Below are 14689 nucleotides of genomic sequence, written 5' to 3' on the forward strand. Positions count from 1 at the left end.
ATGTCATTCTATTATAAAAAGGGCAGTATATTATGTATATATTTGTAAACGCTCTGAAGTGGGAAAGGGGTAGGATTAAATAAGCTTTGCTTCTTCCTACTCCTTTTCGGACATGATGTAAAGTGAATGATATGAAATTGTGTGATGTATTATGCTGTAAGTGTGTTCATGTTCGAAATAAACTAAAAAAAGAAAGAAAAGAAAGTAGTTTTGAGAAAGCTGAAGTTTTTTTTTGTGTCAAAATGGTTTATTTTATTCTCTTCAACAATCTTGTCAGTGCAGCCTTTTTAAAAAAAAAAAATGTTATAAACCTTTATTGACTTGGTCGACTTCTTTGTCCTCGCCATAGAAACATGTCAGAAGAGCTGAGAATTGTTGGTTAAGGCAGTGGTTCTCAAATGGGGGTACACGTACCCCTGGGGGTACTTGAAGGTAAGCCAAGGGGTACGTGAGATTTTTTTTTAATATTCTAAAAATAGCAACAATTCAAAAATCCTTTATAAATATATTTATTGAATAATACTTCAACAAAATATGAATGTAAGTTCATAAACTGAACATCAAATCAAGTAGGCTATTCCATTCATTACAATGCAACAAGGCAATATTCAGTGTTGACAGCTAGATTTTTTGTGGACATGTTCCATAAATATTGATGTTAAAGATTTCTTTTTTTGTGAAGAAATGTTTAGAATTAAGTTCATGAATCCAGATGGATCTCTATTACAATCCCCAAAGGCACTTTAAGTTGATTACTTCTACGTGTAGAAATCTTTATTTACAGTATAATTGAATCACTTGTTTATTTTTCAACACGTTTTTAGTTATTTTCATATCTTTTTTTCCAAATAGTTCAAGAAATACCACTACAAATGAGCAATATTTTGCTCTGTTATACAATTCAATAAATCAGAAACTGATGACATAGTGCTGTATTTTACTTCATCTCTTTTTTTCAACCAAAAATGCTTTGCTCTGATTAGGGGGTACTTGAATTAAAAACATTTTCACAGGGGGTACATCACTGAAAAAAGGTTGAGAACCACTGGGTTAAGGGAGGGAGGACCTTTCTCGTTGGTACACTTTAACAGCACTGCCATCTAGTAGTCTGACCTCATAACGACACTTAACTGGCAACAATGTGTAGGATCAACACTGCCATCTAGTGGTCTGGCCTCATAACGACACTAATAACTGGCAACAATGTGTAGAAAATAAGCTTTATTAAAATTGTAAAATATTTCACAGTGAGTATTTCAACAACCTCACACAAGATAAAACGACTTTATCAACATGTATTACACATGATTCCATGTTGTTATCCTTATCAAACCTCCCAGGAGATGTCATCTTGTTTAAGGCTGTTGCGGAACTTCTGGGTCTCCCTGAGAATTTGCAGGCTTTTCGGAGCACATTGCATGTCCTGCTGCTTATTCAGGACCGGAGGAGCGGTCGACGGCCTGGTCCCTTTCGGCTTTTTAGCTGCGTTGTTGTTGTTGCACGAGTGCTGGGTGAGTGTGTGGACCTGTGGAGAGCAAAGAGGATGGAGATTTATTTTGATTTGTTACTTAATAGCATGTTTCTGATGGAATATGTTGCACCATTAACTAAATGAGCACACCAACCATAAAAAATGGTAACATTTGTAAGTGACAATCTAGCCTTTATCCCGCTTATCCTCACTAGGGTCTCAATAAGCTGGAGCCTATCCTAGCTGACTTCGGGCAAGAGGTAGGGTCCAAAAATATCCCACCTTTCCCTGGGTCCACAGGTAAAATATCAAGTTTTTTAATCCACTACAACTTGATATCAATTTATTGTGTTTTAAAAATCTGATCAAACTCAATACCTAACTTTTCCCCCTTTTTCTAATTTTTTTTTTAGAATTTTCTAGAGCACTTGGCCCTTTTTAGATTTTTTTCCCTACACTGCTATTTTCCCCAAAATGTTTGTGTTCTTCGTTATTTCAATGGTGCAATTATATTATTTATGAGATATGATTAATTCATTCATCCATTTTCTATACGACTTATCTTCATTACCTGACTTTGGAAGAGGGGCAGGAATAATGAAATATCAATATAATATTTTTTTTCACATTTTTTTTACTTGCCTGATAATTTTATTAATAGGATATATTTGATGTTCTAACAACTAGGAGTGCTAAATTTACATCCATCGCAATTTTTATTATCGCGATTCTAAATGAATTCCAAGAATTTTTAAGAATTGAATGATCAAAATGTAAACATTTTTTTTAAGAATCAATTTTTAAAAATACATCCTTTAGGGCAGGACTGTCAAACTAATTTTAGCTCAGGGGCCGCATGGAGGAAAATCTGTGCACATGCGGGCCGGACTATTAAAATCATGGCATTAAAACAAAAAAAAAATAAAGACAACTTCAGATTGTTTTCTTAGTCTTACTTTGGCCAAAAATAGAACAAACACATTCTGAAAATATTACAATAAAAATATAGAAAAAAATATTGGCAGCGGTAAAGTTTAGATCCTTGAAGGAAAGAAGAAAGTGAATGAATGTTTATAACTGAATGAATTTACATATGCATAACATTCGTTTTCTTTTGTATTTTAAAAAAAATAAATTAAGTAACATTTATGACAACCTTTTTCCAAAACACAATATAGAATGTGAGATATAACAGGATAATGCATACATTTATCATTTGTTTTCAAAATGGTTACAAAAAAGTGGGACCCCAAAAATGTACTGTGGACCCAATTTTTGTGACTTGATGGGGTCCCTGGCACCCCATTTTGAAAATTCCTAGCACCAACACTGATGGAGTATTGGTGCGTGCAAAACAGCAGCAGGCGGCTGTGGCCTGCGGGCCGGTTTTAATACTAATCAAATATCATCCCGTGGGCCATAGATAATTCATTCGCGGGCCTAATCTGGCCCTTGGGCCTTGACTTTGACATGGCTGCTATAGCCCATCTCTGCGCATACTCGCTGCACGTATACGTCACAGATCAGCAGCTCTGAGGACATTTGTAACCTGTTTTGTAAAGCTTTTAGTACAATTTCATCCATCCATCCATCCATCTTCTTCCGCTTATCCGAGGTCGGGTCGCGGGGGCAGCAGCGTAAGCAGGGAAACCCAGACTTCCCTCTCCCCAGCCACTTCGTCCAGCTCTTCCCGGGGGACATAGTCTTCCCGACGTGTCCTGGGTCTTCCCCGTGGCCTCCTACCGGTCGGACGTGCCCTAAACACCTCCCTAGGGAGGCGTTCAGGTGGCATCCTGACCAGATGCCCGAACCACCTCAACTGGCTCCTCTCGATGTGGAGGAGCAGCGGCTTTACTTTGAGCTCCCCCCGGATGGCAGAGCTTCTCACCCTATCTCTAAGGGAGAGCCCCGCCACACGGCGGAGGAAACTCATTTCGGCCGCTTGTACCCGTGATCTTGTCCTTTCGGTCATAACCCAAAGCTCATGACCATAGGTGAGGATGGGAACGTAGATCGACCGGTAAATTAAGAGCTTTGCCTTCCGGCTCAGCTCCTTCTTCACCACAACGGATCGATACAGCGTCCGCATTACTGAAGACGCCGCACCGATCCGCCTGTCGATCTCACGATCCACTCTTCCCTCACTCGTGAACAAGACTCCAAGGTACTTGAACTCCTCTACTTGGGGCAGGGTCTCCTCCGCAACCCGTAGATGGCACTCCACCCTTTTCCGGGCGAGAACCACGGACTCAGACTTGGAGGTGCTGATTCTCATCCCAGTCGCTTCACACTCAGCTGCGAACCGATCCAGCGAGAGCTGAAGATCCTGGCCAGATGAAGCCATCAGGACCACATCATCTGCAAAAAGCAGAGACCTAATCCTGCAGCCACCAAACCGGATCCCCTCAACGCCTTGACTGCGCCTAGAAATTCTGTCCATAAAAGTTATGAACAGAATCGGTGACAAAGGGCAGCCTTGGCGGAGTCCAACCCTCACTGGAAACGTGTCCGACTTACTGCCGGCAATGCGGACCAAACTCTGGCACTGATCATACAGGGAGCGGACCGCCACAATCAGACAGTCCGATACCCCATACTCTCTGAGCACTCCCCACAGGACTTCCCGAGGGACACGGTCGAATGCCTTCTCCAAGTCCACAAAACACATGTAGACTGGTTGGGCAAACTCCCATGCACCCTCAAGGACCCTGCCGAGAGTATAGAGCTGGTCCACAGTTCCACGACCAGGACGAAAACCACACTGTTCCTCCTGAATCCGAGGTTCGACTATCCGGCGTAGCCTCCTCTCCAGCACACCCGAATAGACCTTACCGGGAAGGCTGAGGAGTGTGATCCCACGATAGTTAGAACACACCCTCCGGTTCCCCTTCTTAAAGAGAGGAACCACCACCCCGGTCTGCCAATCCAGAGGTACCGCCCCCGATGTCCACGCGATGCTGCAGAGTCTTGTCAACCAAGACAGCCCCACAGCATCCAGAGCCTTAAGGAACTCCGGGCGGATCTCATCCACCCCCGGGGCCTTGCCACCGAGGAGCTTTTTAACTACCTCAGCAACCTCAGCCCCAGAAATAGGAGAGCCCACCACAGATTCCCCAGGCACTGCTTCCTCATAGGAAGACGTGTTGGTGGGATTGAGGAGGTCTTCGAAGTATTCCCTCCACCGATCCACAACATCCGCAGTCGAGGTCAGCAGAACACCATCCTCACCATACACGGTGTTGATAGTGCACTGCTTCCCCTTCCTAAGGCGGCAGATGGTGGTCCAGAATCGCTTCGAAGCCGTCCGGAAGTCGTTTTCCATGGCTTCCCCGAACTCCTCCCATGTCCGAGTTTTTGCCTCCGCGACCGCTGAAGCCGCACACTGCTTGGCCTGTCGGTACCTGTCCGCTGCCTCAGGAGTCTTATGAGCCAAAAGAACCCGATAGAACTCCTTCTTCAGCTTGACGGCATCCCTCACCGCCGGTATCCACCAACGGGTTCTAGGATTACCGCCCCGACAGGCACCAACTACCTTGCGGCCACAGCTCCAATCAGCCGCCTCGACAATAGAGGTGCGGAACATGGTCCATTCGGACTCAATGTCCAGCACCTCCCTCGTGACATGTTCAAAGTTCTTCCGGAGGTGGGAATTGAAACTCTCTCTGACAGGAGACTCTGCCAGACGTTCCCAGCAAACCCTCACAATGCGTTTGGGCCTGCCAGGTCTGTCCGGCATCCTCCCCCACCATCGCAGCCAACTCACCACCAGGTGGTGATCGGTAGAAAGCTCCGCCCCTCTCTTCACCCGAGTGTCCAAAACATGAGGCCGCAAATCCGACGACACAACTACAAAGTCGATCATGGAATTGCGGCCTAGGGTGTCCTGGTGCCAAGTGCACATATGGACACCCTTATGCTTGAACATGGTGTTCGTTATGGACAATCTGTGACAGGCACAAAAGTCCAATAACAAAACACCGCACGGGTTCAGATCCGGGCGGCCATTCTTCCCAATCACGCCTCTCCAGGTTTCACTGTCGCTGCCAACATGAGCGTTGAAGTCCCCCAGTAGAACGAGGGAATCACCCGGGGGAGCACTCTCAAGTACTCCCTCGAGCGAATCCAAAAAGGGTGGGTACTCTGAGCTGCGGTTTGGCACGTAAGCGCAAACCACAGTCAGAACCCGTTCCCCCACCCGAAGGCGGAGGGAAGCTACCCTCTCGTCCACCGGGTTGAACTCCAACATGCAGGCTCTGAGCCGGGGGGGCAACAAGAATTGCCACCCCAGCCCGTCGCCTCTCACTGCCGGCAACGCCAGAGTGGAAGAGAGTCCATCCCCTCTCGAAAGAACTGGTTCCAGAGCCCTTGCTGTGCGTCGAAGTGAGTCCGACTATGTCTAGCCGGAACTTCTCCACCTCGCGCACTAGCTCAGGCTCCTTCCCCCCCAGCGAGGTGACGTTCCACGTCCCAAGAGCTAACTTCTGTAGCCGAGGATCGGACCGCCAAGTGCCCTGCCTTCGGCTGCCGCCCAGCTCACTTCGCACCCGACCTCTATGACCCCTGCTATGGGTGGTGAGCCCATTGGAGGGGGGACCCACGTTGCCTCTTCGGGCTGTGCCCGGCCGGGCCCCATGGGGACAGGCCCGGCCACCAGGCGCTCGCCATCGTACCCCACCTCCGGGCCTGGCTCCAGAGGTGGGCCCCGGTGACCCGCGTCCGGGCGAGGGAAATCTGGGTTCCTTGTTTTTATCTTTCATTGAGGTCTTCGAGCTGCTCTTTGTCTGATCCCTCACCTAGGACCAGTTTGCCTTGGGAGACCCTACCAGGGGGCATAAAGCCCCCGGACAACATAGGTCCTCGGATCATTGGGACACGCAAACTCCTCTACCACGGTAAGGTGGCAGCTCAGAGAGGAGTACAATTTGTATACCAAATAATATATTGCAGACAAGTCGAATCAAGAATCCATTTTAAATCCATTTTAAATCAAATTGTAAGATTCACATCCTTAATAATTACATTCATTTTTTTTATCATTAATTAATTTTATTGTTAACTTTCTCTGCTGACCGGCCGAGAAGAATCACATTGTTCTGCTGCCTACATACAGACAATAGTTATTTATCTTGTGGTACACGTAATGCCACTGGAAAATCTTTATGAAATAAATAATAAAACAAGTACTGTGTGACATTTTACATACCGTCTGCTGGTGTTTCCGTAGTTTGCTAATCTGCGTTCCTTTTTTGTCCATTCTGGCCACCAAACCTTCCAGTTCTCTCTGCAGGTCCTGCCTCTGCTCGTGATGCTGAGTGGCATCAATCTGATGCACCAGCTCCTGATGTTCACTGACGCACACACACATGAATCATGACTAAATCTGACAGACATGTTCCAATAGAAACTTGCCAACTCACAAGCCCATCTGGCCCAGCTCGTCCTGCAGGGCCAGAAGCAGGTCCGACAGCGAGCCCAGCGACTGATCTTGGTGTTCGACCTCTCTGTCGCCGCTGGGGGCGGAGACAGAAGTCGTGCGATTGTCCATTTGGAGGCTCTTCTTGGCTGCGCAGCCCGAGCGGTGCAGGGCGCCCACTCTATGACACAGTTGGGGCTGGTGGTGCTTCATCATGTGGAGGATACTTTGCACATTGGCGTGGACCGAGTGGCTCGGGCTTGTCGACTGGAAGGAAAATCCAAAATGAACGTTCACACTCAATGAATAAATAATGTGAGTGAGAATCAGAATAGTTTTTATTGCCATTGTTTGAGAACGGGTTCACAAAGTGAGCACCTTACCGTTCCTGCCACAAAAGGGATTTTTTTATGCCTTGGCGATGTCCTCTCATTTAGTCGGGGGAGTTTCTGAGATACAAAACAACTTCTCAACAAAATCTTACATACATTACAAAAACAAATGAAGGTTGTGTCAGACTTTTGAAAAATTACCACTGTGACTTTCTTTGCAGCCTTCTTGGGCTTCTTCTGCTGGGAAGCTAGTGAGGAAAATCGCATGTTGAGGTCCTGCTCTCTCTGCATCTGAGGATGCAGTTTCAAGCGGTTTTTACTGACAGACTGTCACAACACAAATTTGTTTTAAAAACTTAAATATGAATATTAGAGGCATATACAGTATAGGCCAAAAGTTTGGACACACCTTCTCATCCTCCTTCAGCCTTACTGCCCCACCCGATCCCTAAGATCAGCCGATCAGCTGCTACGGACGGTCCCTGACACAAGGCTGAAGCTTGAGGTGACAGAGCTTTCGCCGCTGCTGCTCCCAAGCTCTGGAACGACCTACTTCTAAGTGTTAGACAGGCCTCCTCTCTTCCGGTTTTTAAATCTCTTTTAAAAACATACTTTTATTCCATGGCTTTTAACACAGTGATATCCATCCTGCTATGGCGCCCCATAATACATCTGCTGTGAACCTGTTTTTATGTTCTATTTATTTTAGTTATTTTTTTTAAATCGTGCTCTGTTTGTGTTGTGTTGTGTTTGCTCGGTTCTCGTATTATCTTTTAACCTGCCCATTGTACAGCACTTTGGCTACCCCTGTGGTAAATTTTAAATGTGCTTTATAAATAAAGTTGACTTGATTCAATGGGTTTTCTTTATTTTTATGACTATTTACATTGTAGATTGTCACTGAAGGCATCAAAACTATGAATGAACACATGCAGAGTTATGTACTTAACAAAAAAAGATGAAATAACTGAAAACATGTTTTATATTCTAGTTTCTTCAAAATAGCCACCCTTTGCTCTTATTACTGCTTTGCACACTTTTGGCATTCTCTCTGTGAGCTTCAAGAGGTAGCCACCTCTCACCTGAAATGGTTTTCACTTCACAGGTGTGCTTGAAGCTCATCGAAAGAATGCCAAAAGTGTGCAAAGCAGTAATCAGAGCAAAGGGTGGCTGATTTGAAGAAACTAGAATATGAAACATGTTTTCAGTTATTTCACCTTTTTTTGTTAAGTACATAACTCCACATGTGTTCATTCATAGTTTTGATGCCTTCAGTGACAATCTACAATGTAAATAGTCATGAAAACGCATCAAATGAGAAGGTGTGTCCAAACTTTTGGCCTGTTCTGTATACATTCAAAAAAGAACAACAGTGGTCTATAGCCTCCCAATACATCGAAACAAACAATACAGTTCTTATAAATATGCTCATAAGTAACAATAGTTAAATATTTTACATTGTAAAATAACAGTAGTGGCATGGTGCTTTCAAGTATATAAAAACAAACATCCATCCATCCATCCATCCATCCATCTTCTTCCGCTTATCCGAGGTCGGGTCGCGGGGGCAGCAGCTTAAGCAGGGAAGCCCAGACTTCCCTCTCCCCAGCCACTTCGTCCAGCTACTCCCGGGGGATCCCGAGGTGTTCCCAGGCTAGCCGGGAGACATATTCTTCCCAATGTGTCCTGGGTCTTCCTCGTGGCCTCCTACCGGTCGGACGTGCCCTAAACACCTCCCTAGGGAGGCGTTCGGGTGGCATCCTGACCAGATGCCCGAACCACCTCATCTGGCTCCTCTCGATGTGGAGGAGCAGCGGCTTTACTTTGAGCTCCCCCCGGATGGCAGAGCTTCTCACCCTATCTCTAAGGGAGAGCCCCGCCACCCGGCGGAGGAAACTCATTTCGGCCGCTTGTACCCGTGATCTTGTCCTTTCGGTCATAACCCAAAGCTCATGACCATAGGTGAGGATGGGAACGTAGATCGACCGGTAAATTGAGAGCTTTGCCTTCCAGCTCAGCTCCGTCTTCGAGGTATTCCCTCCACCGATCCACAACATCCGCAGTCGAGGTCAGCAGAACACCATCCTCACCATACGCGGTGTTGATAGTGCACTGCTTCCCCTTCCTGAGGCGGCGGATGGTGGTCCAGAATCGCTTCGAAGCCGTCCGGAAGTCGTTTTCCATGGCTTCCCCGAACTCCTCCCATGTCCGAGTTTTTGCCTCCGCCACCGCCGAAGCCGCACACCGCTTGGCCTGTCGGTACCTGTCCGCTGCCTCAGGAGTCCTATGAGCCAAAAGAACCCGATAGGACTCCTTCTTCAGCTTGACGGCATCCCTCACCGCCGGTGTCCACCAACGAGTTCTAGGATTACCGCCCCGACAGGCACCAACTACCTTGCGGCCACAGCTCCAATCAGCCGCCTCGACAATAGAGGTGCAGAACATGGTCCATTCGGACTCAATGTCCAGCAACTCCCTCGTGACATGTTCAAAGTTCTTCCGGAGGTGGGAATTGAAACTCTCTCTGACAGGAGACTCTGCCAGACGTTCCCAGCGAACCCTCACAATGCGTTTGGGCCTGCCAGGTCTGTCCGGCATCCTCCCCCACCATCGCAGCCAACTCACCACCAGGTGGTGATCGGTAGAAAGCTCCGCCCCTCTCTTCACCAGAGTGTCCAAAATATGAGGCCGCAAATCCGACGACACAACTACAAAGTCGATCATGGAACTGCGGCCTAGGGTTTCCTGGTGCCAAGTGCACATATGGACACCCTTATGTTTGAACATGGTGTTTGTTATGGACAATCTGTGACGGGCACAAAAGTCCAATAACAAAACACCGCTCGGGTTCAGATCCGGGCAGCCATTCTTCCCAATCACGCCTCTCCAGGTATCACTGTCGCTGCCAACATGAGCGTTGAAGTCCCCCAGTAGAACGAGGGAATCACCCGGGGGAGCAATCTCAAGTACTCCCTCGAGTGAATCCAAAAAGGGTGGGTACTCTGAGCTGCGGCTTGGCGCGTAAGCGCAAACCACAGTCAGGACCCGTTCCCCCACCCGAAGGCGGAGGGAAGCTACCCTCTCGTCCACCGGGTTGAACTCCAACATGCAGGCTCTGAGCCTAAAAACAAACAATATTCTTAATATTGTGGTAGCATGATGCTGCGTAATTTATAATAAAATAGGCTGATAAAAAGGCTAAAGCATTCTTTTAAAAGACACTTTTTTGTGTTTTTATTTGTCATTAGTATCAACATTTCAGCTTTTTCTTATTAAATGATGTCTTTTCGCCGTTTATCTTATTTCTACAACGTGCCACAGGCTCATAACAAAATAGGTGCGTTCAGCCAATAGCCCACAGGCTACACTTTGCCTTCCCGGTAAAATAAGTAAGGCAGCGGTGTTCAAAGTGTTGCCAAATGACTAAAGCGTGTCTCTGCGCTGTGTTTTCTTAGCGCATCTCGACGTGCTCAAGGTCGGGTTGCATGCTTCTGGCGGTTTTCTGCATGCTGTGGTAAAGCCCACTTCCTGGGCTTGTGGTGGCATATCTCCGCTCTCACTTGCCCTGCGAATACTTTCATGACCGCTTTTATTCAGTTACCAAATAAATGCATGACGTAAGATACACCTCTCTTTCACTTTTAAAGGGGCTGTTTGCTACTTGCTCACAGTTCAAGATATTTGATGTTCAAACTCATAAACTTTTTTTTTTTTTTGCAAATAATCATTAACTTAGAATTTAATGGCAGCAACACATTGCAAAAAAGTTGGCACAGGGGCATGTTTACCACTGTGTTACATGGCCTTTCCTTTTAACAACATTCAGTAAACGTTTGGGAACTAAGGAGACCAATTTTTGAAGCTTTTCAGGTGGAATTTTTTCCCATTCTTGCTTGATGTACAGCTTAAGTTGTTCAACAGCTCCGTTGTTGTATCTTACGCGTCATAATGCGCCACACATCATCAATGGGACACAGGTCTGGACTACAGGCAGGCCAGTCTAGTACCCGCACTCTTTTACTATGAAGCCACGCTCTTGTAACACGCTTTTGTAACATTTGTGAGATCTCATAAAAGTCTGTGCTATTTCGCTGCACAGACTTTTTGGTCTTGTCCTGCAATTTCGTGGGCATTGCAGGACTGCAGGTGGCGGCACCTTTCAGCTGTTGTTCTGCATCCAGTGGAAATATGGGGTAAATCATATTCTTTGGCAAGCCAGGCACCTATGAACTGTGTTGTGAATCAGAGTTACACCACACTTTCATTAGCATTTGTTTTTACAAGTGTGGAAGCACTAAATAGGCATTAGTGACAGGCTTACACAAATAAATCAAAAGGTGGAAAACTGGCTAGTTGTTAAAACAGGCGCTGACACAGGAAAAAGTGGTCTGTACTGAATGAAAAAAGCAGGTATCGATATATTTGTATCAATCTGGTATTAAACTATCGATACTTTTGACAAGCCCAAAATATACAGGACTGTGACAATAGCAGCCCAACACACAGAGCAAGCAAATAATAGATGAAGAATAATAAAGTATGAATACAAATGTATGTGTAATAATAAAGCTTTTCTGTACTGACCTGGCCTCTCTCCTGCACCACTTTACGCTCGTGCTGCTCCTTGAGGAACTTCTGCTCCAGATCGGCCAGCTTCATCTGTCGAGATGATCACAACAAACATAATGAAATGAAATGAGTTTATTTTGGTCATATAATCAACCAATCAATTTAACAGCACAGATTATACATATTAACAATCATACACACACAAAAAGAAAAACAATGACGCCAAGGCTTATATTTGCCTATCCTATACATTCACTGAAAGTTAGATTGCCTGGAACATCAACGTTCAAAAAAATCAATGGGATGAAAGTAATCGTTTCTATATTTTATAATTTTCCATTATTTCACCTTTCAAGGCTTTCTTAAACCTTAACAAAGAACTACATGTCTTCAACTCATCACTGAGCTTGTTCCACAATTTAACTCCTAAAACTGAAATACATTTGTATTTTATATTAGTTCTTACTTTACATATTTCAAAAATCAATATCCCCCGTAAATTATAGTTTTCTCCTCTTAATTTAAATAACCTAAGAATACAAGCTGGAAGGCTGTTGTTCTTTACTCGAAACACAATTTCCATGGTTTTTAAAAACACAATATCTGAAAATTTTAACACATTAGAACTTATGAATAATGGATTGGTATGTTCATAGTAGCACGCTTTGTGTATTATTCTAATAACCCTTTTTTGAAGTTTAATTATTGGGTATGTTTGTTTTATAAACATTTCCCCAAACTTCAACACAATATGTTAGATATGGAAAAATCTGCGGTTTCCGACATAACTTATGATCAATTATTATTCCCAAGAACTTAGTTTCATATACTCTTATCAATTTCCACTTGATTTAATACTAATTTTGCTTCACAATTTGTCCTTGCACCACTAAACACCATACATTTAGTTTTCTTATCATTTAATGATAACTTAATACCAAACCATTTTTTTAGCTGAAGCAACTCAACCTCTATTATCTTCAACACTTCCTTCAAGTTTTCTCCTGAACAATATACATTTGTATCATCTGCAAACATGAGCCAATGAATAAGAACTAAAAAGCGACGTAAGTAGACTTACGTCCGACATGTTTTGAGTTTTGCTCAATTTGAGACACTCGGATTCCAGTTTCTCTAGCTTCTCCCGCTGAATTTGGTCACCTGAGCCGCTCAGACGTTCTTGTTGTTGCTGCTGCTGCTGCTGCTGCTGCTGCTGTTGTTGTTCTTGTTGTTGTTTGTGGTGGTGGTGTTGTTTATGCTGATGGGAAGCCAAAGAAAAGAAAACATCACTGGATACTTCTTTAGGAACACCTTGAAGTTGAAGGCAAGGTTTTTTTAACAATTGTTTTGTGCACTGTTTTTTATGTCAAAATGGTGATATTTTATGGTGCTAAACTGTGTGGTTAAGCAAGCCATCAAAACAAAGCATTGTTATATTTGTATGACAGCTATTGAATATTGGATTGTGCACTTTAAATACAAGACAGTCCTTTCTACCTCATTCTCCACGACTGGAGTGTCCTTCCTCGCATTATCCACCATCCTCAATATGTGGTCCACCTGCTTCTGGAGCGCCTTACAGCCAAATTCTGCAGACTGCAGCTTGGAGTCCATCTCTTTAATCGACACCATAATATCAGCATCAATTTTGGGGACGACGGGGGGACGACTGATCGTTTAATTACCACGCCTGTTGGCACAATCTTGGCCAGCTGAAGCTTGGATGTTGTACGATGTTGCCGCCACAGGCTGATGCTTCTCAGCATCCTGCAAGAATTGCGGTTGGTTCTTCTCCGCTTGCGCCCGTTCCTTTTCACGTCGTCTGATTTTGTCCTGAAGGGTCCTCAGTGCACTCTCGACAGCTGTAGTGAGCAAGAAGGGAGATAAATGTCTTGTAATACATTTTAAAGTGGGAAAACAACTACTTGCTTCCCATCATACCCTTTCTGTCAGTATTCAATTTGCTTTGTGAATGTGCAGGACTGTCCATCGGTAGCCCTGCACCTTTGGAGTAGGGCTCTGGTTCTCTGGCAATTGGTAGGCCCTTTTCTGGAGGCTGGTAATAGCTCCCAATGTAACTGTTTTTGGAGGGTGAATCTAAAAGCTTAAAAAGGAGAAGGATACATTGCGATTGTAACTACAAATGACATTCATTTAGGCGAGTGTTCAATAATCGTGTATATATTGGATATACAATTGTGTACTTCTGTTTGTGGGTGATCCATTAAACGCCAATGGCTAAAAGTAGGAAATGTCGAATTTAGATAGGTACATTTTTGTATATAACGAAACAGAACTTACAGAGCAGAACAAAACAAGATGAAAAATAAAAATATAAACTAAAACAGACACAAAACGTAATGCAGCAAGTAGGACTTTAAAGCAGCAGTCTGGTGGTAGCAGCTGGAATGAGGAGGGCACCGGGTGTGTGGCTTAATCCCAATTCAGAGAGCCCTTTTCCTATTTAAGAAATTGGAAGTGTCCAAATTCCCAGTCGTCCTAAATGCAGCATTACCAAGGAAGTTAATGTATTTGAGTTAGCCTGAAAGCTAATTGAAGCAAAACACCAGAGCTAACAGCTAGCAACACTCCTAACCAAACGGCTAACACTTGAAACGTTACCTGGTCGTGGTAAAACTCCATTCTGCAGCAATACGAGTTGTTTATTTGTTGCTCTTGAGCGGTCCCAATCGACGTTGACCTATTTTTTAGTGAATCCACAAATGTCCAAGCGGTCCAACAGAAGTGTCCGGCCGGTTTAAATTTCCCTCTCTTTTTCAGACTCTGAATTCTAGTTCCGCCTGCACGCTGGTTCCGCCCTCGCCGGTACTTTGTGTGTGCGGTGGATTACAGTACTCTCTTTAAAGGATGTCACGTCACTGTCTCGTAAATATTCCTTCATCG

At 44.7% G+C, this 14689-nt stretch overlaps 1 protein-coding gene across 2 annotated transcripts in view; it reads right to left on the reverse strand.

Annotated features, from left to right (window-relative positions):
- Positions 1-1206: 1206 nt before the first annotated feature.
- The window catches only part of cep57l1 (centrosomal protein 57, like 1), a 13490-nt gene continuing 7 nt past the window's right edge, over positions 1207-14689 (reverse strand). The window contains exons 1-11 of one of the 2 annotated variants that reach the window (XM_062043476.1): positions 14408-14689; positions 13727-13889; positions 13471-13647; positions 13283-13401; positions 12867-13043; positions 11801-11875; positions 7418-7507; positions 7268-7333; positions 6889-7151; positions 6675-6819; positions 1207-1525 (exon numbers count right to left, since the gene is read on the reverse strand). The exon at positions 14408-14689 is cut by the window's right edge and continues 7 nt beyond it. In XM_062043476.1, the coding sequence (XP_061899460.1) occupies positions 1328-1525; positions 6675-6819; positions 6889-7151; positions 7268-7333; positions 7418-7507; positions 11801-11875; positions 12867-13043; positions 13283-13401; positions 13471-13647; positions 13727-13889; positions 14408-14428 (1494 nt within the window). In that variant the 5' untranslated portion in view covers positions 14429-14689 and the 3' untranslated portion in view covers positions 1207-1327. Of the gene's footprint in view, positions 1526-6674; positions 6820-6888; positions 7152-7267; positions 7334-7417; positions 7508-11800; positions 11876-12866; positions 13044-13282; positions 13402-13470; positions 13648-13726; positions 13890-14086; positions 14208-14407 lie in introns of those variants that run through there. The other variant, XM_062043477.1, reaches the window with a different exon arrangement.

The sequence above is a fragment of the Entelurus aequoreus genome, linkage group LG04 (genome assembly GCF_033978785.1).
Source record: "Entelurus aequoreus isolate RoL-2023_Sb linkage group LG04, RoL_Eaeq_v1.1, whole genome shotgun sequence".
Classification (NCBI taxonomy): Eukaryota; Metazoa; Chordata; class Actinopteri; order Syngnathiformes; family Syngnathidae; genus Entelurus; species Entelurus aequoreus.